General features: G+C 34.0%; 1 protein-coding gene across 4 annotated transcripts in view; it reads left to right on the top strand.

Annotated features, from left to right (window-relative positions):
- Positions 1–21,337, top strand: part of LOC105772673 (peroxisomal (S)-2-hydroxyacid oxidase GLO4) — an 81,709-nt gene that overhangs the window by 47,587 nt on the left and 12,785 nt on the right. The window contains exons 1-10 of one of the 4 annotated variants that reach the window (XM_012594082.2): positions 13,485–13,770; positions 14,273–14,426; positions 14,507–14,631; positions 14,714–14,760; positions 14,837–14,914; positions 15,027–15,151; positions 15,315–15,372; positions 15,724–15,789; positions 16,066–16,135; positions 16,326–16,426. In XM_012594082.2, the coding sequence (XP_012449536.1) occupies positions 14,284–14,426; positions 14,507–14,631; positions 14,714–14,760; positions 14,837–14,914; positions 15,027–15,151; positions 15,315–15,372; positions 15,724–15,789; positions 16,066–16,135; positions 16,326–16,426 (813 nt within the window). In that variant the 5' untranslated portion in view covers positions 13,485–13,770; positions 14,273–14,283. Of the gene's footprint in view, positions 1–13,484; positions 13,771–13,801; positions 13,913–14,272; positions 14,427–14,506; positions 14,632–14,713; positions 14,761–14,836; positions 14,915–15,026; positions 15,152–15,314; positions 15,373–15,723; positions 15,790–16,065; positions 16,136–16,325; positions 16,427–21,337 lie in introns of those variants that run through there. The other 3 variants (XM_012594080.2, XM_012594081.2, XM_052632447.1) reach the window with 3 other exon arrangements.

Consider the following 21,337-nt stretch of genomic DNA (forward strand, 5'->3'; position numbering starts at 1 on the left):
TGCATTCTGATAAATGTAATTTTGCGATTGAATGTTATTTATGTTTATGATCTGCTTACATTGTTCCTATTATGTGTTAAATTATTTTATTATGATTTGTAACCCACACTGGAATTTTTAAAGCTCACCCCTATTTATTCTGAATTTTCATATAATAGTCGATGTTAAGATGGGCTTGGCTACGAAGGTTTTCTTAGTCATTTTTCAGGAAACTATATTATGGTATTCCTTATTTTGGAATGTGTTTAATTGCTTTGGACTTTGGTTGTGAACTTGGACTTTTTTTTTGGACTTGGATTTATTATGGTTTTTTGGATGGTTTTGCATGACGAATGTTTTTAAACTAGTACTTAAAAGGTTTTTATCAAATAACAATTAAATGATGAATTTTTCACAATATGATTAATCCAACTCAACGATAATGTTTTCAAACTCGATATTATGTTTTCAAAACTCAACAGCACTTGCTCACGAAACTAATGGTTTACAAGTTATATTATACCTATATTTCAAAATGATAAACAAGTTTTTAAATGTATAAATTGTCCACTACGATGTTTTAAATTGAAAAACTATGTTTTCTGAAAACTATCAATACTTGAATTTTTCAAAAAGATAGACGATTTCGATGAACTCTTTCAAAAGAAAAATTATAGACAATATATGGCCTCTTTTAAAGAAAATCAAGATGAGATTTTAAAATTAAAGACGTCCATTAGAAAACAGTTAAATGATTTTCTGGGACATGAACATGGCCAATGTTATCTTTGAGATTCGGCCATAACGTCTAGGTCGGGTTTTGGGGGTTACAGTGTCATCCAACCCATTATAAAACATTTGCGACCTCAACGATTCAGGTAAACCATGACGTGGACATCTTTGGATCAACATCTTAAAATGTTCTCAAGCTTTGTGAAAGCTTTCTCTTTCTAATTGCTTGAATGTAGCGATCTCCCTCCATAGTTGGATCGTTTTGTTGATAGAAAAGAAATTGTGATAGATCTTGGTGTTTGCGAGTCTAACCAAGAAAAAGTGTTATCGATTAAGAAGAAGGGGAACATTCGAAAATGAATAGTGTCATCGATGACCTTGTTGAATTGAAATGTTTCACAAAGTTGGAGAAAATGTTTTAAGTGTTGGTTTGGGTCCTCTATCAAGGTTCCTCTAAATTGCAGATTGTTTTAGATCATTTAGATCATGGCCAATTTATCTTTAAATAATTGAAAAAAATTATTTACGTTGTTGCTTTTGCTGCTATTGACGGTTCCTACGAATTAGTTTTTCTGGATCAGTGGGTGACTCTATAGGTATGCCCCTACTTTGAGTCATACACTGAAACAACAAAGAAAATAAAAACGTTAGTAAAAATTAAATAAAAATCATATCTATAATTTAAACTTTTCCAAATTATTCTATGACACAAAAATTAAAATTAATTCAGTAGCATTGCCTCCTCGGCAACGGTGCCAACAACTTGACCGCCTCCTAACGTATCAACATCAAGAGTGTGAATATTGCTAAAAAAATAAGGAATCGAGGCAGTGTCCGCAAGTATACGGGTCAAGTTATAATATAGTTTTACAATGGAGTTGGTAAGTACTCTGAGGATCCTACCCAAGGGAGGCGAGTACTAAATTAATATTAACTTAATTATAAATAGATTTAATTAGTAATTTAAATAAATTATAGTAAAATGAAACATAAAGGAAAAAGAATTGGTTTTATAAAAAACTAAATAAACATGCAAAACATAATAAAACTGAAGAACTTATATGCTAACTCAATCAAATCTAAACATGGGTGATTAGCTTGCTTCGGTGGTCATAACTAATTCCTATTTCGGGTTCTACTCAAGCAACTAGTCACTAACCTAATAGGATCTCTCGATCTTCTACTAAAGTAATGATTCGACAAGAACTATCTATATCTCAACCTCACAATACAGACTGGATTGGGGTAAGGGGTTCACGAATAGGCAATGCCAATTTTGGGTTAATTCCCACCTAAATGACTTTCTAGGGTTACCAGGCTTAGTGTTTAAGGTCTACCTATCCCAAACAACTGATCCGATAAGAAACCCTACATCAAAATTAATGAATCACATGTCCACTCGCTAATTCCCCATAATAGGATTAGTTCCTCATAGATCCCATAAACAATATAAGTTTGACGAAGAAAATAAACATAAAGAATGAATCAAGAGTAAAAGTTTAAGAAGAATCTTGAACTATATTTGAATAAAGTGTATAATTCCACGAAGAGTTACTTTATATCCACAAGCCAGATTCTCCGAAGAACAAACTGAAATAAATCCTAAGTACAAAAGAATACTAAAACTGAAAACTAAATTGAAAGGAAAATTCTAAGTTATAGAGATAAGAGCTTTCAAGTGTTTAATGAGCCTATTTATAATATTAGGTCGGTCATCATCCTTAGCCCTAGTTCGACTGGCATTTTTACGTTAAAATACATTGTGTGGACCCAAACACTCTCATCTTGTTAATGCTTCACGTATAGGGCCAATGTCGCAACATCCATTGCCTATGTCGTGACACTGAACGTAATTTGCTTGACTTAGGATCAACTTCAGAGGTGTGTTGCGACATCGTCTAGCTATGTCATGACACCAAAGGTTGTATGGCTATTTTGGCATTCTACTCACGGTGTTGTGACGTTGAACTTTCGTGTTCCAACATGGCAACCAACCTCGAGTTCTCATGCCCTCGAATGGTGTCTTGAACACTCACCAAATACATTAGTCTTCCCTTAGGCCTACTTCTGCCGCTAAGTTCATAAAATCGGCTCAAATCACAGTTTTTATTAAATTGAAACTGAAATAGAAAAACTAAATAAAATATAATAAAATTCTCATATTTCAGCTCCTCTAAGTATGAAACTAGTTTAATTTGCTACAACAAATTGCGGTAGATAAGATACCAATTTCAAGTTCAATATTTTGAAAAACTGAGATAAAAAATCATAAGTATTGACACCTATAGCCGATACCGATACCAATTTAGGCTTCAATGTTTTGAAAGGTTGAGAAAATAATCCTGTGTACCGATTGCATTTATACCAATGTATCGATACAGTTTTGAGGTTCGATGTTCAGAAAAATAAAGAGAAATTGCATGACTGTGGAAATATAAATTTATTATAAATTTCTTATTCGAATATGTACAATTTTGTAATTACAAATATGGTATAAATTATCAAATTTACAAGTATAAAAAATGTTAGGACCTGGAGTTTTTTAGGGGTGTAACGTTGTGGCGCCCTCCGTTGGTGTCGGGGTTGATAGTTGCGGTCCATATCCTCCTCACCCGAACTGACATGTTCATCATCCACGGACGATCCATTTGGTGTATTCAACATACTCGAAAAATTTCTTGTAGGATCAAAGCTTTTCCCAAGGGATGGAATATTACGAATTGTAACACCCTCAACTCAATTCGATTCACCAGATTCAAGTCTTGGGTGTTAACTGGAAACACGAAAATTTATGTGTTTTTACATGACCTTTTTAACTTAAAATCATGCTATTTCGGTTAAATTATTGTCGAAAAATAATTAAATATTATAAGCTAATTAAATTATGTTAAAAATATGAACATGATGAATTTTAATTAATTTTATAGTTAATTTTGATTAATTTTGACTATTTTCGACAAATTCGCACAAAGGGCGAAAATTGGCTCGGTAAACAATGCTTGAAGAATAAAACCGAGAAGCAATTTGAAGCATCGAGGTAAATTTATTTCCAGCCTAAGATGGTCCAAAAATGTGTGTTAATTCATAATATAATTAATTTTAATTTATTCCAAATTTAATTTGGGCCAAATAAATTATTATTAATTAATTATGGAAAAAAAGGGTCAAGTTGAACCGCATTGGTTGAACCGGATCTAGTGAGCCGAACCAGCCACCAATTGGGCTGCCAAGAACCGTCCATATGCTGACCCAAATCAGCATTTTAGCTGACTAAATAAGCTTGCAAAGAAGCCATTGAAGAACTTTCAACCTTGCATTCAAACCCCTCCAAAAAATGTGGCTTTATGGATTTGCCCCAGGCTATTTTTAGCAAAGTTGAATCTCTCAACTTTGCCATGTGTGTGGCCAACCAAGGGAGGTCTCTTTGGCTGATGGAATTTGTTATTTTTTGCAGCCACAATCAGCTATAAAAGCCACCCCTTGCTAATCATTAAACTCATCCCTGACACTCTCATTCTCTCTTCTCGTCTCTCACTTTCTCTCAACTTTTCCTTCCCATTTTCCCTTTTGTTCAAGTGCAAATTTCTTCTCTTGGGAAAAAGGTCCTCATCAGCCATTGTTGAGCAGAAATTAAAGTGTTGATAAGTCACCTTGATAGCCGAGGACAACTGAGAATGAAGAATGGAGAAATCAGTCAACCCACGGAGAAACACTGGATTTGCTTCTTGTTCCCAATCTTTTTAAATTTTTTTGTTGTTTTGAAAAAAATGTTTATGAATATTTATGCTATTAAAATGGTTAATTTAATCAATCTAGCTCGAATTTAATCCATGTTGGGTTGATTATATTTTGCCTGCTTGAATTATGGAAATTGTGTTTGGGTTGTTATAGGCCTCGGTAAGATGCTTGATTAAGTAAAATCATGCCTATGTTATTCTTGCAATATTAATTGTTAGATAACTAATGAATTAATTATTAAATCGTGTTGAAATTTTAAATACTCGACACAATAATTAATCAGTGCATGTTTATTCTTTTAAGGTAGCTGAAGTTAATTTAGCATTGTATTTGGCGATACATATGCCTTGCATAACTTGCAAGATTATTATGATTAAACTATTTCAAGGTAGAAATACTCTGTTACCTCACTTGATATTTTATATGCTTGTGAAGATTGATTAATCGCTTGGATTGACATTGAAAAATGTTCAAGAGATTGATTAATTTAATAAGTATGAATGAGCAGTAGTTAGCAAATTGCCGAGTTGCCGTGAATTTGTTCGTAGCAGTATAAACATAAGTTTAATAATTCTAAGTTAAAGGAATGTAATTAATCCAACACAATTATATTATCTTGATTAAACCTTATTTGAAATTGTGCATTAGAACCTTTTTATTTTTAAATTTATTTATTTATTTTTTAACCCTTAGTTTTTAATCATCTTTAAACCAAAATATTTTCTATCACCAAAGTGTTTTAATATTAATTTCATAAATATTCCTTTTTACAGTCCCTGTGGATACGATAACTCGACATTTACTTGTCACTTTATTACTTGTTGCGATTGTGTACACTTGCACATTTTCGTCTTTCCATTAACCCACAAATACAAACACAAATTCAGACTATCATTACATACCACAATTATTTACAATTTCTATTGATCACATAAACAATAACATATACAAAGATAAGTAGAGTAATTTAATTACAAAAATTATTATCTAATATCATAACTTATTACTTTTATCTTAAGTATAGACTTCTACATAGTACTACTGAGTCTTAAATGCCACTAAGCATGCTTTGTATGCATAATAACCCGATATGCCACTCCATTAGCGTAGTCCCAGCATCATCCCTTCTATCACAACTTACATCATCCAACCTGAAACATAACACATGCAGATAAGTTCATAAGAACCTAGTGAGAAAAACATCATTTACCTTAGTGATACTTGCACAAGTCATTCTCAACTTTTAACTTTACTTATGGTGAATACTTCCTCTATTTTTTATCCTTTAAACACACTAGTAACCATACTTACTCTGAATTCATTTTTTTCCCATCGATGACTTTGATTCTTTACTTATATCTTTCAATCTGAACATTCTTATATCCTAACCAATTTCCTCTTCAAATATCCCTACAATTCAAAATATCATTACATATGCATACTCAACCCAGTACCAATGCACAATCACCTATCATGAATGAGCACATACATAGTTGGCGGATACAATCTTCAAACATATAGATACAAACCTTTAATTAGAATCATCTTTTCAATATTATATCATTTCTTCTCTATATCTTTTCAATTCACTAACTTTAGTCAAATCTATCCTTATATAGTACTTACCATGTAACTAATAGATCTCTTATATCATACTATGTTTACTTTGTAATTTAAATATTCATATAAAACATGCCATAGAGCTTCCAAATTAGGGTATGCCACAACGGTAGTCCACTCAGAGTTCACCGCAAAGGCTATTCTTTTAGAGTTTGCCGTAAAGGCTATTCTTTCAGAGTTTGCCACAAAGGCTATTCTTTTAGAGTTTTCCATAATGACTATTTTTCAGAGTTCACCACAAAGAAATTTTTTTTAGAGTTCACCACAATGAATATTCTTTCAAAGTTCGCCAAAAAGGCTTACAAAATTCCACCTAGACATTTCAAGATTGCCGTATTTGCGATATGGATTTTCTTAAACTCATATCGTGTGAGGTTTGTCCATCACCGTTTTGAGACACACAGTGAACCTTTGGCAACATACGCCATCCTTAATTCCTTTTTCAGCGATTGCCATGACCATGGACTTTTCCTTTAAAGCTTCGTACAAAGTTCATGTTTCTGTCCTAACAGACTCCATTAAGCACCACCGCGGTGACTAGACACAGACTCACTTTACAGACTCTTCATGCACTGACAAAATCTAATCCCAACATTTTCATTCTCTAATATACAACCAACAGAACATACATCCCATGGCATACATTCCAGACTTACATATACAACCATACTTCAGTATTCCAGTACTTATACACTAATCATCGCATACTTGAGTTTGTCAGATTCACTACCCATATACATATTATACTTTTCATAGTTTTAGATTCATAGTTATAACAATTTCTTATAGGTATTTTCTCGATATGAGTAGTATACATGCAAGAGTCAGCATTGAACTCACCTAACACCCACATATAATAGCTTGAACTCTAGACTCAACACCCATTAAGAAATTGTACCAACCACTGCTAATAAAACATAGGAACATCGTCAAAGACTCATTCAAAAATAATTTTTTGCATCTCAAACACTGACAATCTCCAAGCAAAGTTTCATAATTTCATTCTAATACTCAAATATTCTTTACAGACTACTCTTTTTAAGTTGAACATGTAAAATCATATTACTTACCTAGACCGGTAGTAATTACTGATGAGATCTAGAATTACGGCTTCTAACTTAAAAGAGATAGAAATGCTTTTGGTTCTAGAAAGAATTAGATAGCAGCGTTTTAGAAGAAAGAAGAAGAAGAAGAACCCTCTATCTCTAAGCCCATACACATATATAGATAGTCCAATTTCACTTACAAGAGCTCAACACGTGTCACCTAAATTCTGAGCTCGTCTTTCATAATGGCCTACAGAATCTAAAAATGAAATAAATGAAAATCAAATATTTTAAATACTCAGTTATACAATCTAGTTGACTCCTAACTAGATTACCTTGTATCATAACTTGAACGGTAATTCAGACATACAGGCACACTATACCTTTGGCATGAACTCATACCATAACTACCTTTTTACTTTGATGTAATCATTTTCCAATTAACATGGTAATATGGCAAAGAACTATCATTAACTTACACAACGATTAGAATACGCTCATCCTATACGCCAAAAGAAATATTTAGGCAGATACTACTTCTGTAACGCCCTCAACCCGATTCGATTCACTAGATCTGGATCTTAACTGTTACAACACAATATTAACTTATACTTAAATATTCATACTTGAGTTTCATAATTATTACAACTTACTTTAAAAAAATCTCTCAACTAAAATTTCAATTGAATATGCATTGGACAATTACCAATATCGTACAAGAATTTCTATTACAAAGACTTCCAGGTGAACCTCAAACCTTAATTACATTATCTTAAAGTGCAGATCTTAAGTAATGCTACTGATTACATTTATGTTACTAACTCACTCTGTATGCATAATAGTTGGCCTTGCCACTTTTTTTGTGAAGCCTTGGCGTCGTCCCTCCTGGTGTAGACCCAAATCAACATACCTATAACATAAAGCACATAGGTAAGTTCATGAGAACTTAATGAGATAAACATCCATTTACCTGAATCATTTTTTTTTTTGTATTTTGCATCTAGCAATTCAATTAGCCATATTGTTGTTCTTTGTTTCTCAACTTGTCTCTAGTGAATACCTTCCTAGAATGTCATTCTTCGTATCGTAGATGTCACCCTTGACTCTGAAATCATGTATTACTTTCCGTATCTTTAAACAGTATTCACGTTCTTCACTTTTCACTTTCGTGATTCCTTAACCATACCCATTCCAAAGGCCCATATAGACAAAATAATGTTATTCTTACATACATACTCTAAGATATCATTTCTTCAAAATCCATGAATGATTTCATACATAGATAGAAGATACATTCTTTAATTATACGATTTGATTCTTCCTAGAGAATACTACTTTTCTTCTAATAATTACAAACAGATATCATTCTTCAATTTACCAGACGTGACCTTTACCCAGATTTGTTCTTCAAGTCTACCTAACTCATACTTCGAATTCGCCATATGCCCTGGCACATTCCAGTTTCTTTATTCTTATCTTAAAACCATGCAGGATCCGCCCCAACAATTCATATAGATCTCACCACGAAAACTCATTAGATTATCTTATCAAAAGTGTAACATGATACGCCACAAAGGCTTTTCCTTCAAGGTTTATTATACTTACCATTCCTTCAGAGTTCACCATACATAGTATCCCTTTAGTGTTCACCACACATACTATTCCTTCAGTGTTTGCCACACATACTATACCTTTAGAGTTATTCGAGAACACCATTTCTTTCTTTCATAGTCTGACACAGGCGTTTCCTTCAAATGGTTGCCACAAGGGCCATTCTTTTATATGAGCTACAAAGGCGTTCCTATTTTCATTTGCCACAAGGGTTTTCCTTTCCTTAGATCACCACAAAGGCTTCTAGTTTATAGATTGCCACAAAGGCTTTCAGTTTGTAGATCGCCACAAAGGCTTCCATTTAATAGGTTGCCACAAAGGTTTCCATTTCATAGATTGCCACAAAGGCTTCCATTTCCTGGCGTGTTCACGATAGGGATTCTCCTAGACTCACATTTCGTGAGGTTTGCCATGACCCACCAGTTATGGTCTTACATGATATAGTGCCATGGCCATGGGCTTTCCTTTTAGAGATCGTTTTTAAAGTCCCAACGGGCCTCTTTTAGACTCGACCATGGTGAACAAACACAAACTCACTTAACAGACCTTTCATGTATTTGCACCAAACTTAACATACATATCAAAAATTCTCTTATAGTCATACTTTCGACTCTAGATTTCTCATCATATACTTTATACTTCTCAAATTTATACAAACTATACATGCAAATCTTATCCAACATTCATATATCAGTATATTCATCATACAATCTTTCACAAAAGTATCTAGAATAAACAACATACAACATACATGAGTCGACTTAGGGACTTACCTGACACCCAAGAATAGCAGTTTGATCTCCAGATCCCAAACATCCAACATGAAAACCCAACAATCATTACTTATAAGACATAAGGATACCATTAAAACTCTTTTATATAACTTTTATCATCATCTGAAACCTTGATAACTTTCATGCAAGACCTTATTTCCTTATCGTACTATTTACGCACATAAAATAGACTTACACTTTCAAAAGTCAACATGCAAGTCTATAATACTTGCCAAGGATATGAAACAACCTTCTATATGAACTCCGATCCTTATTTTTAACTTAGCAAGAAAGATCCTTGATCAACTTCAAAGCAAGTTAGCAATGGTGTTTTCAAAAAGAAAGAAGAAGATAAATCCATTTTCTTCTAAAGCTCACATCATAATATATAAAACTCATACTCTCATAGTAGAACTGGACACGTGTCACTAACTCTCAAGATTGCCCTTACTAGTGACTTACAGTTGTAGAAAAATATATACAAGGATCCAAAAATCTTTACGTATCCTTGAGTTATCCCTTCTTTCAGTCCTTACCATCTCATTAGAATGTAACTTACACAGTAACTAGGCCAACTTGGCGCACCTTACCTTTGGTGATACCCTCATTACACAAGAATCCTTGATACACTTACCAATCCATTCTTCTATACAAATCCATACATTCCGAGAACAATGAGCCCGAGCTATCCATAAAAAGCAACGATTGGGTGACTGGGATCTTGTCACACAGATTATTCCCGTTTACTCGCCAACTCGAGACCCGCCAAAACTGGGTGTTACAACTTCACCACACAAACTATTTTGAAACTACACGTCACAAACTTGAATCTAGCAAAACTAGGATGTTACATGAATACAGGGGTGTCAAGCAAAACATATCGGTTATAATTGATTATTACGGCTACTGATAATTAGAATTACAATAGGGAATTTTTGTCTGATATGCTTAGCTTTGGGACCCTATACCAAAGCTATCAACCTGCAACTCCAAATGGTAAGAAGTATCTTCTGATTGTGAATATGACTTCGGAGGTTGGGGCTTGGGCTTCACCATAGTTTAGGTAACACAAGACAGATCATTTTCTCATTCGAGAGAATTAGGCTGATTCAAGTAATGAACCCATGGTGGAATGCCAACCAACGTCTAGTGCGAAATATGACATCCACATGAACTGCACAATATTTAACATGATGATAGTTACATGAGTCAAATGACATGATCAAAGTAATTAAATAAAATTAATATAACTTAGTTAAAAATATATATTACTTTGTCCCCGACGTATGCCTCTATCATCTGGCAGTAGACAACGAGTGTCTTGGACTTCCTAATACTCGAACACGTATACCATCTAAAAACGAAGCAAACTTATTAGCATAGATTCCAAAAAAAAAAAATAGTCTTGATTCAATTTTACAATTATTTAACCTATTTGCAAGTGGCTACACATGTGGTTGGTGACTCCCTGATGCCAGAAATGGCATCCTGTACAGAGCCCAAGATTGCAGAAGTACCAGACATCCACATATATATTGTGTGTTATTCTTTGTCGCCCGACAAAGCTTACGATATAACGTCACCAATATCGCTGAGCACCAACTGTAGGAACGAGCCTAGTACAAATCTACCAATAGAGGCAAGTACATAATGTGGAACTTATTCTTATTTGGGTTCGGCATAAGTACCCCCTATCAGTTGCAATATATAGGCTGAGTAGCGCATATCAGCTCCGACTTAGTGGCACTGCTCGATAAGGTTTGAAAATTTTCATTCAACTAAGAAAACTTCAAACTAGTAAATCTAGTTTCCCTATTACTAAAGTGAAGGTCCAAGCAATTGGTATCGGAGGGCTAAAGGTTCGTCCACTTTACTTGGACCCGTGATTGCATCATCGTCAATTGAGAGCCCAAGTTGCATTGTGACGTCTTCCAGGGTGATGGTCCACTCCCCACACAATCGATAAAAAGTGTGGGTCTCTGGGCGCCACCATTCAACCAAGGCAAATATTAAGTCCACCCTCAAGTCAAACATCCAGACCAATACCACTATTCCAAATCTAGCGGCATCCAATTATGGTATAATTTGTTCGTCCGAGCAGTACCTTGGAATATGGACTCGAAACATTAACACCCAGTACTCATCCTGTCCATATCGTATAATCACATTTGTTAAATTGACTAAGTAAATATAAATTAAACCGCAACTCTATAAATATATTTGTGAATAATAAATATCAAAATATTTTATCAACTCTTTAATCACCAGTGCAGTGTGATCGGATGCTTGGAGAAGAGACTCATTGTGATATCTGCATAATTAATAAAAAAAATTAATCACCATTACAAAAAACTAAATACAATTAAACATTAAATTATAATATACCAATTATTACAATTAAAAAATCACATACATTAAATATATTAAAATTTCCCCCCAAAATGCCAACACAACAATCTCAAAACTTCAAATAACACAAAAAAATACAAAATTTTCAATTTCTCTCTTTTTTTCCCCCAAATTTCAGCTAGTGGGGAGGGGGTAGCATTGGGGTTTATATAGGGAGAGTAGGGAGAAGAAGAAAAAAAAGCTTGACTTGCGCGTAACCGTGAGGTCAAATCGACAATAGGTGGTAGGCCGATGCCAACCAACTCAAGCCTTTTTTCTGATTTGTTTTATTCATCTTTTTTTTCAATTTTTTTCCAATTTGTTTTATTTGTCTTTTTTTTTCCAATTTGAATCAGGTCCATTGAAAATCCCATGATATTCAACCTTGCTTTATTCGAGTCCATCAACAATTTCGTGACCCAAGGATGCTTTTAGTGAGAAAAGGTTCGATCGACCTTCATCTAATGCACCACCTTAATAACTAGAATCATTGTCGCACCATGACAACCATCAACTTGTGCCCATCGTAATTGGCACCTCTTCCCCTAAAGGGTTCCCTTGACAACATAACCAATTAGAACCTATGACTGTATAACCATTGTCAACTGAGAGCACTATTTTTACTTGAAATCGTGAACGCATAATTATCAATTAGGAAATAAAATCTGAAGGTGATATGCACTCCCTAAATGAAAAATGAAATACATCAGTGTCTGAGCTCTACCGAATCACCGTTAAATAAAACATACCTTCAAGCTATCAAAATTTCTAACTAAAACACAAACACAAAATCGAAAACAAAAAAAAAATTATTTTCTCCCCTTTTTTCAACACTTAATTTTTTTTTCATGTTCTCTCCCCTACGACTGATCACAAAAACTTCTCCATTTTCTTAAAAAAAACCAACTACTTCAACATATATTGATCTTCCATCGGGTATGGACATATATAATCTTTTTAGCTACCACACAGCTTGATGGCACCAAAATATAAAAAAAAATTGGACACGGGTGCCGCCAATGAGAACGATGACAACAAAAAATATATAGAATTTTTTTCTGACACATTTTCCAATTGAAATGCTTTTTTTTTTTTTAAAAGATATATCTAGTGCCGCTAAAGAGAACGATTGCACCCATTCAAATATTATTTTTTTCTTTTTTCTTTTTCTCCTAGAATATTCTTACTTTTAATAGGTATGTAAAAAAAAATACATAACAAGGACCTTGTAATAATAACTTTTCTATGGGTTGGTCATGAGTTGGTGTCGCCCAGTTGTCACCCATGAATTTTTTAAGTTACATGCAACACGAGTTCTCTCTAAATCTCTAAGTATTTTTCTCGAGTTCGCACAAACTTATTTTAGCTGATTATTTATTGCATCTGCTATTTTAAACGAGAGATGTTCCTCCTACCAGGTACTTCCTTAATGAAAGCTGATTGTTTTTACTCTCAGTAATCACCAATTGGTGAGGAAAGCTGATTCAAGTAATGAAAGCTGTCCAAGGTCAGCATCAAAGGGGTTGGCAGGCCTTTAATTTTTGATAAATTTTAGTCAATAAATGGTAAGAAACATTTGTTTCGGCCTCACTCCAAAATTTTCAGTTTAATTCTGCCCACTCCCTATATTTCTTGGTTCTTGTAACTGGATTCGTGACCATAAGATCTCTATCCTCTGCAAAAAGGTAGTAGAGCCTGTCAATATTAAATATGTATTTAAAGAAAAACCCCACCACCAACAACGACAAACCGTGAGAGCAGAAAGGGAACTCATTAATCATATTCATTTGTCTACATATACGTGCTGTTGCATGGATTTAAATTGCAATTTTCGTATCACTGTGATTTTGCAGGGTCAAGTTGATATAGTTCAATCTTCAAAGGTATGTTGTAAACATAGTGAGAACTTCAGTTGGATCAAATTTCAGTTTCCTTTTAATCTTTAATCATTTATGATGACATTCCTAGAGAGAGTTATAGGCCTTTAGCATAAGCTATCGACTTGGTTTCTGGGAAAAATTAAATGTTAGTGTTCAACTTTATTCTCCATGAACTTTGTTTGTTACTGTAATTTTTTTATTAGATTTTGTTTGTGCCTAATTTTCCTATTATGAACTATATTCTGAATAAAACCTGCTTAGCTGCTTATGAACCTTAGCTTTTCTCAAACTAGTCTAGTCTATGTCCTGGTAAGAATATATATATCTCAAATCAAAGTCCTTTCATGATAAAATGTGAATCTTTTAAGATTCTCTGCATAGGAGCAATATCATTTTAGGTTGTTCTTCAAAAGAGATTTAATTTTGACATAAAATCAAATATAGAAAAGTAAAGGATCTGGAGCATTGATAATACCTGTTCTTTTTGCTGTATTTGCATCTTTAGTTCCAGAATACATGGAAGGTGAACCAGTTAATGTTAATGAGTTCCAAGAATTGGCTAGGCAAGCCCTTCCCAAAATATACTATGACTATTATAGTGGTGGAGCTGAGGATGAGTACACACTAAAACAAAATGTGGAAGCATTTCAAGGAATTACGTAAGCTGTTAAACGTGGTAATGAAAGTAATGTAGGTAGCAAGGTGAAAATTCTACCCATTTCTTTACTTCCATTCTCAGGATCCGGCCAAGAATACTTGTTGATATCAGCAGAATCGATTTGTCAACAACTGTTCTCGGCTACAAAATCTCAGCGCCCATTTTGATTGCTCCAAGTGCTAAGCATAAGTGGGCACACCCTGAAGGTTTGAATCTTCTTAGGCTGTCCTTTACTTCTTTTACTATTTCAAGTACCAATTTTACTATTTTCGTTGTGTGTTTCAACAGGTGAGGTTGCCACAGCCAGAGCAGCTGCTGCATGTGATACAATAATGGTACAAAAATAATATAGCTAGTTTTAGGTTCATTGGCTTGCCTAAATGTGAGTACTGAATTGTGTTATGAATGCAGATTTTATCCTACAGGTCTACCTGTACTATTGAGGAGGTCGCTTCAAGCTGCAATGCTGTTCGGTTCTTCCAGTGTTATGTATTGTGCTGCTCCAACTATTCCAGTGAATCTTCATTTTTTGTTTCATATTTCAAATCCCAAAAAGGAACTGAATTTATCAGAGATTGATAATTTATCCTTTACTGAATAGGTATACAAGAGGCGAGATATATCTGCTAATTTAGTACAGAGAGCTGAAAGATGTGGATACAAGGCCATTGTCCTAACGGTTGATAGCCCTAGGCTTGGTCGAAGGGAGAAAGACATAAAGAACAAGTCACATACTTATTCATTATTCATTCATTTTGTTTCATTCTAGCAAATTTATATAAATTCTTTATATGCTATGGATAGGGCTGAAATTTTATTCCCTATATCAACATATTCGACTTGAGGTTGAAATTATGCCTTTCATTTAAAATTTTTAATACTTTTGTAGAATGGTTAACCCTCAATTGAAGAACTTTGAAGGTCTTGTATCGACTCAAGTTTCCACTGTAAGTGATACTTTATTTTTCCCAATTATTGCTAAATATACCAGTATGCAATGTCTGACCACTGCTATATTAATGGAAAGGAATATGCATTGATGCTTATGTCCATGTTCAGAAGAAAAAAGAAAGTATAGTTTTTACTTTCTGCTATCTGGCTTACAGTATGAAGGCAAATCACCCTTGGATAGGGCAGTGTGGTATCTCCAAGCTGGAAGGCTCAGCTTTTGGGGTTCACTGATGATATTCATGTTTATGTTGTTCATTTCTGAGAATATATTTTACCTTGGAAGTTCTATTCAAAGCTGAGATTCATTAAAGCATGTCGTATTCATCTAGTATATTGAACTTTTACAGGATGACGGTTCAAACATAGAAGCATTTGATGCCAACACTGCATTTGATGCCTCTTTGTCTTGGAAGGTATAGAGTATAAACCAACAAACAGGATAGATTGACTTGTCACATGCTTTTTGGAATTCATATTTTCCCATTCTTATATTAGAAGTAACTTGTGAATGTACAGGACTAACCTAAATAGTTATATTGTTTAATTACCATCAGCTTAAAAGTTTGATAGAAGGCTCTTAAGGAAGCTCCTATATGTATATTTTTACTGCCATTTAGTCACTTGGCATTTAAGCTCCCTTTTTTTTTTCAGTCCTGATAACTTGAAGCCTTTAATCGCAACATTTGCAGGATATAGGATGGTTAAGATCTATTACAAACTTGCCAGTTCTGCTCAAGGGAGTACTTACCCATGAAGATGGTAAGAAGAGGCTCATCAAATTAGTTGCATTATAGTTTCTTGCTATATCGTAAATGATGAAATGGACATTTCAACTTTCTGAATTAGAAATGTTCTTAGAACAATTGCTAGGGGCTTATTATTTAAAGTCAGCTTGTGTCCTTGATATAAAAAGAGTCGCTTGAATTTGATATATCAACAACATTGGCAGCAATAAAGGCTGTTGAAGTAGGGGTTGATGGGATTGTTGTCTCAAATCATGGAGCTCGCCAGCTAGACTATGTTCCACCCTCTATTTCTGTTCTAGAAGAGGTAAAACCTCTCATACTCGCTGTTGGTCCTGCTTGCTCGTCACAACTTTTAGATTTTTCAACATGATTCAGATATTATGGGAAGTGGTTAATGCATGAAAATCATAATTTTTTTTTCTGTGATGTGCATGAGGAAAAGTGTTGAAATTAGAGATGAAGACTCTAATGTATTGAGAAAAAACTTACTCAAAAGTATGTAATTCTTAGAAATATATACAACTATATATACATGAAGGTTGGATCAACTTAAGAAAAATATCTCTTAATTAGAATCTCTAAAAATCAGTTGTAATCTCTAAAGAGACTAATTATTGCTATCAAATAATCAAAAGATTCTTAACACTCCCCCTCAAGTTGGTGCATAGATATCTCGCATGCCTAACTTGCAAAGAAGATTGTGATAAGTCTTATAGTTGAGCCCTTTAGTAAAAACATCCAGCACCTGTTTTTCAGATGCTAGATAAGATAGACTTAAGGCATCACTGGCTACTTTTTCCTTGATAAAATGACGATCTATTTTGATTTGCTTGGTTCTATCGTGTTGCACTGGATTTTGAGTTATTCTGATAGCCACTTTGTTGTCACAGTACAAGGTTGATCCATTTTCGTTCAACAACTTTAGCTCTTCCAATATCTTTTGCAGCCATAAAAACTCACGAACGCCTTGAGTCATGGCCCTATATTCAACCTCTGCACTTTATCAAGCCACAACACTTTGTTTCTTTCTCCTCGAAGTGAATATTTTCCTCCCACAAGAGTACAATAACCTGTTGTAGACCTTCTGTCATCAAGAGAGCCAGTCCAATTTACTTCTGTAAATACTTCGATCTTGAGATGACTATTTTTGGAGGAGAATACCTTTGCCCGGTGCAGACTTCAAATAGCACAAAATTCGCAATACTGCCTGCACATAAGTTTTGTGAGGATCATGCATAAACTAGCTTACCAAACTAACCGCATAGGTTATATCAGGTCAAGTATGTGCGAGATAAATCAATCTTCTGACGAATCTTTGATATATCCCTTTATCCACCATTTCATCAATCCCTTATTGTAACTTGTGATTACTCTCAATAGGTGATTTTACTGGTTTGCAACCTAAGATGCCAATCTCTGTTAGAAGATCTAAGACATACTTTCTTTGGGAAATAAAGATTCCCTCTTTCGATCTGGCCACTTCTATTCCAAGGAAAAATTGTAACTTTCCTAAGTCTTTGATCTTAAATTCCTGAGCCAATTGTTTCTTAAGTCAGGTCATTTCTTACTTGTCATCTCTTGTCATAATTATGTCATCGACATAAACTATAAGGAGAGTAATCTTACCCTTGTGATGTTTTATAAAGAGGGTATGATCAGCATTACTTTTGTCGATAGTCAAACGACACCATGACCTTACTAAATATGTCAAACTAGGCTCTGAGAGTTTGCTTTAGTCCATATAGGGCCTTTTCCAGTCTACATATCTTCCCTTGAGTATCTTTATCCTCGAATCCTAGAGAAACTCTCATATACACTTCTTCTTCCAGGTCTCCATATAAGAAGGAATTCTTTACATCAAGCTGCTGTAAGTCCTAGTCGAGATTTGCTGCACATGATAAGAAGATCTTAATCGTGTTCAATTTAGCAACTGGAGAAAATGTTTCTTAATAATCCACTCCATATGTCTAAGTGAATCCTTGCGCTATTAATCTGACTTTGAGTCTTTCAATTGAATCATCAGTCTTATACTTGATAGTAAACACCCATTTGTAGCCAAACATTTTCTACCCTCAAGAGGATTAACTAGTTCTCACGTCTCATTTTTTGCTAAAGCCCTCATTTCTTCAATTATAGCCTTCTTCCATCTTGGATCAATGATAGCATCTCTCCAATCCTATGGAACAGACATATAGAATAAAGACAAAGCAAAAGCTCTACAGGATGGGGATAAGGAATCATAAGAGATAAAGTCAGAGATAAGATGTAAAGTACAAGTTCTAACATCTTTTTGTTGGGTTATTGGTAATTCTAATTCAGTATCAAACTTACGTAAAGAAAACTCACCTGACAATGAAGAGTCAGGGTATAAAGTAGATTGTATGATGACATTTCTTTCTTGTCTTTTCTAGTGTATGTCCTTAAATTAGGCTTATCCAACAACCGTCCACTAGTCTTCTCTTAAACCAAACTCTCTGCTGGAACTAAATTCTCTATCGGAAGAGTAACAGAACAATGTGTCATCTCTTCATTTTCAATAACGTCCCCCTGAAGAGATGGTTGTGATGAAAAAAGTAGGGTTCATCCTCACGAAATGTTACATCCATACTTACATAATACTTTCTAGATTGCAGATGATAACATTTGTAACCCTTCTCTGTGGGGGAGTATCCAATAAAAACACATTTGATTGCTCGAGGATCCAGTTTACTCCCATGTCGAAAATGAACGAAGCAAACACAGTCAAAGACCTTCGGTGAAACTAGGTAATTCGTCTTGCCCTTTAAGGTTTCTATGGACATTTAAAATCAAGGACCCGAAGAGGCATCTGATTAATGAGATAAGTAGCAACCAAGATCGCCTCCCTCCAATAAGGCTTTAGGAGGTTCATAGTGAAAATAAGTGATCTAGCAACCTCCAAAAGATATCGATTTTTTCTTTCGACAACATCATTTTGAGCACTTATACCTTGATAACTAGTTTGATGCAAAATTCCATATGAATCTAAATAATCATTAAAGTTATACTTGATTTCATTATCAATTAGCTAAATCTTAACCTTAGCATCAAATTGAGTAGTAATCAATTTATGAAAAAAAAAAGGAAACACGAGAAAACATCATTTTTGGGCTTTAATAAAAATATTCATGTCATCTAAGTGCAACAGTTAATAAATGTAACAAACCAACGATTACCAGATAAAGAAGTAAGGCGAGTAAAACCCCAAACATCCGAATGAATAATCCCAAAAGGAACAATATTTCTATTATTACATAAAGGATAATTGTTTCTTGTACACTTAGCAAACTCACAGGCATCACAAACTAAAGAGTCTAATATTCTTGAAAATAAAGCAAAAACAGTAAATGATGGATGTCCTAATTGCATATGCCACTGAATTATCTCCCGATTGACATCTTTATTGTCTCCAAATAAGGGTTGAGACATATTGGACGATTGATCCAGAATATATAAGTCATCACACAATCTACCACTGCCATCGTCTTCCCTGTTTGGAGGTCCTAAAAGACACAATGATCGGGAAATAATTCAAGTTTACAATTTAAGACTTTATGATAGTACTAACAGATAAAAGGTTAACCAAAAATTTAAGGATGTGGAGGACAGAGGATAAAGTGATATTGGGAGTACAAACAACAGAACTTATTCCAGAGACGGAGGTAAGGGAGCCATTAGCTATTCGGACACTATCTTTAGATGGACAAGTAGTATAGTTAAATAAACTTTTGTTTGACCCTATCATATGTCTATTCGCACCGGAATCAATAATTCAAGATTCAAAAGTAGATGGAGCATTTAAGACAGTACTTGATTTCGCATGACTAAACTTAGCAATCGAGGTAGAGTCTATTTGAGACAAGAGGAGTTGGAGATGTTGAATCTAGTCCAAGGTAAAACTCTCAGTAGAAGTGGACTTGTCCTCTATTGTAACACCTCGTACCCGTATTCATCGTTGAAACAAGGTAAGAAGTGTTATCAAACGATCAAATTTTTTTTACAAAAATTTTGACATAGTTTCTTTTCATAAATATTCAATTCCTCCTGCAAATTTTCGAAACACAATCTCAAGCAACATTAATATTTCAACCAAATACAATCATATATTCAGACACGATTAGTCCATTCATAACATCCTAAACTATATGGACAATAGATTTAGGGAAATAATTCATCAATTATGGATACTAACATTTTAAACCAAAACACATTTTATACATTTATATATAAGTTTATACTACATTGCATTAAGTCATCTATACATGCCATTTTTCAAAAGGATTGGTTGCAAAATACCCAAGAGTTGATGATGATAGTGAGGATGATGTTCTGACTCCGTCCAATTCCCGAGCAGATTAATATCAGTATAAAACAAAGGAAAAATAAAGAGGAGTAAGCTCACAGCTTATTAAGTATGTATGTAATTGATAAATAAATTTCTAGAATAATATCATATATTATATAATTTACATCACACATAAATCTATCATTTAGTAAACTTCCAGCAAACTATTTTTCTGCATTACAGTCACTAAATTATTTTTATCCAGAGCTATGGAACTCCAAATTAAAATCCGTAAATTTTCCCTGAAACTGGACTCATGTCCCTTCTTACCATAAAATTTTCAGAATTTTTGGTTCAGCCAATTAGTACAGTTTATTCTCTAAATATTCCCCTATTTCATTGTTTGGCACTTCTTACCTCTCTTCACTAAAATTCATTTAACTCTTTGTACAAAATTCAAAAAATGTTCTCGTTTCTTTCTCTTAAAAATAGACTCATTAAGGAATTCAATAATGTAAATTTCAAGCCATAATTATTTTTTTTTAATTTTTGGTGATTTTCCAAATTTGGGACAGAGGATTTCGAAATCAATCCAACCCTGTCTCAATAAAGTTTAAATATCCCCAAATATACAACTCCTTTGCTTACTTTGTTTCTTCCATATGAAAATTGACTCATTCAGCTTCAAATTCATATATTATTTAACCTCTAACTCAATTTTTATAGTTTTTGGTGATTTTTCAAACTAACATCACCGTCACTGTCCAAATCTGTTCTATTCCAATATTCCATATTCACATAGCACTATAACCATTTATTTTATAACACAACACAAACTTCATCACTTCAATCACTTTTCACAACTTATTACATTCCAATCACATACTCATATTTCATCATCATGATGGTATA

The sequence above is a fragment of the Gossypium raimondii genome, chromosome 6 (genome assembly GCF_025698545.1).
Source record: "Gossypium raimondii isolate GPD5lz chromosome 6, ASM2569854v1, whole genome shotgun sequence".
Classification (NCBI taxonomy): Eukaryota; Viridiplantae; Streptophyta; class Magnoliopsida; order Malvales; family Malvaceae; genus Gossypium; species Gossypium raimondii.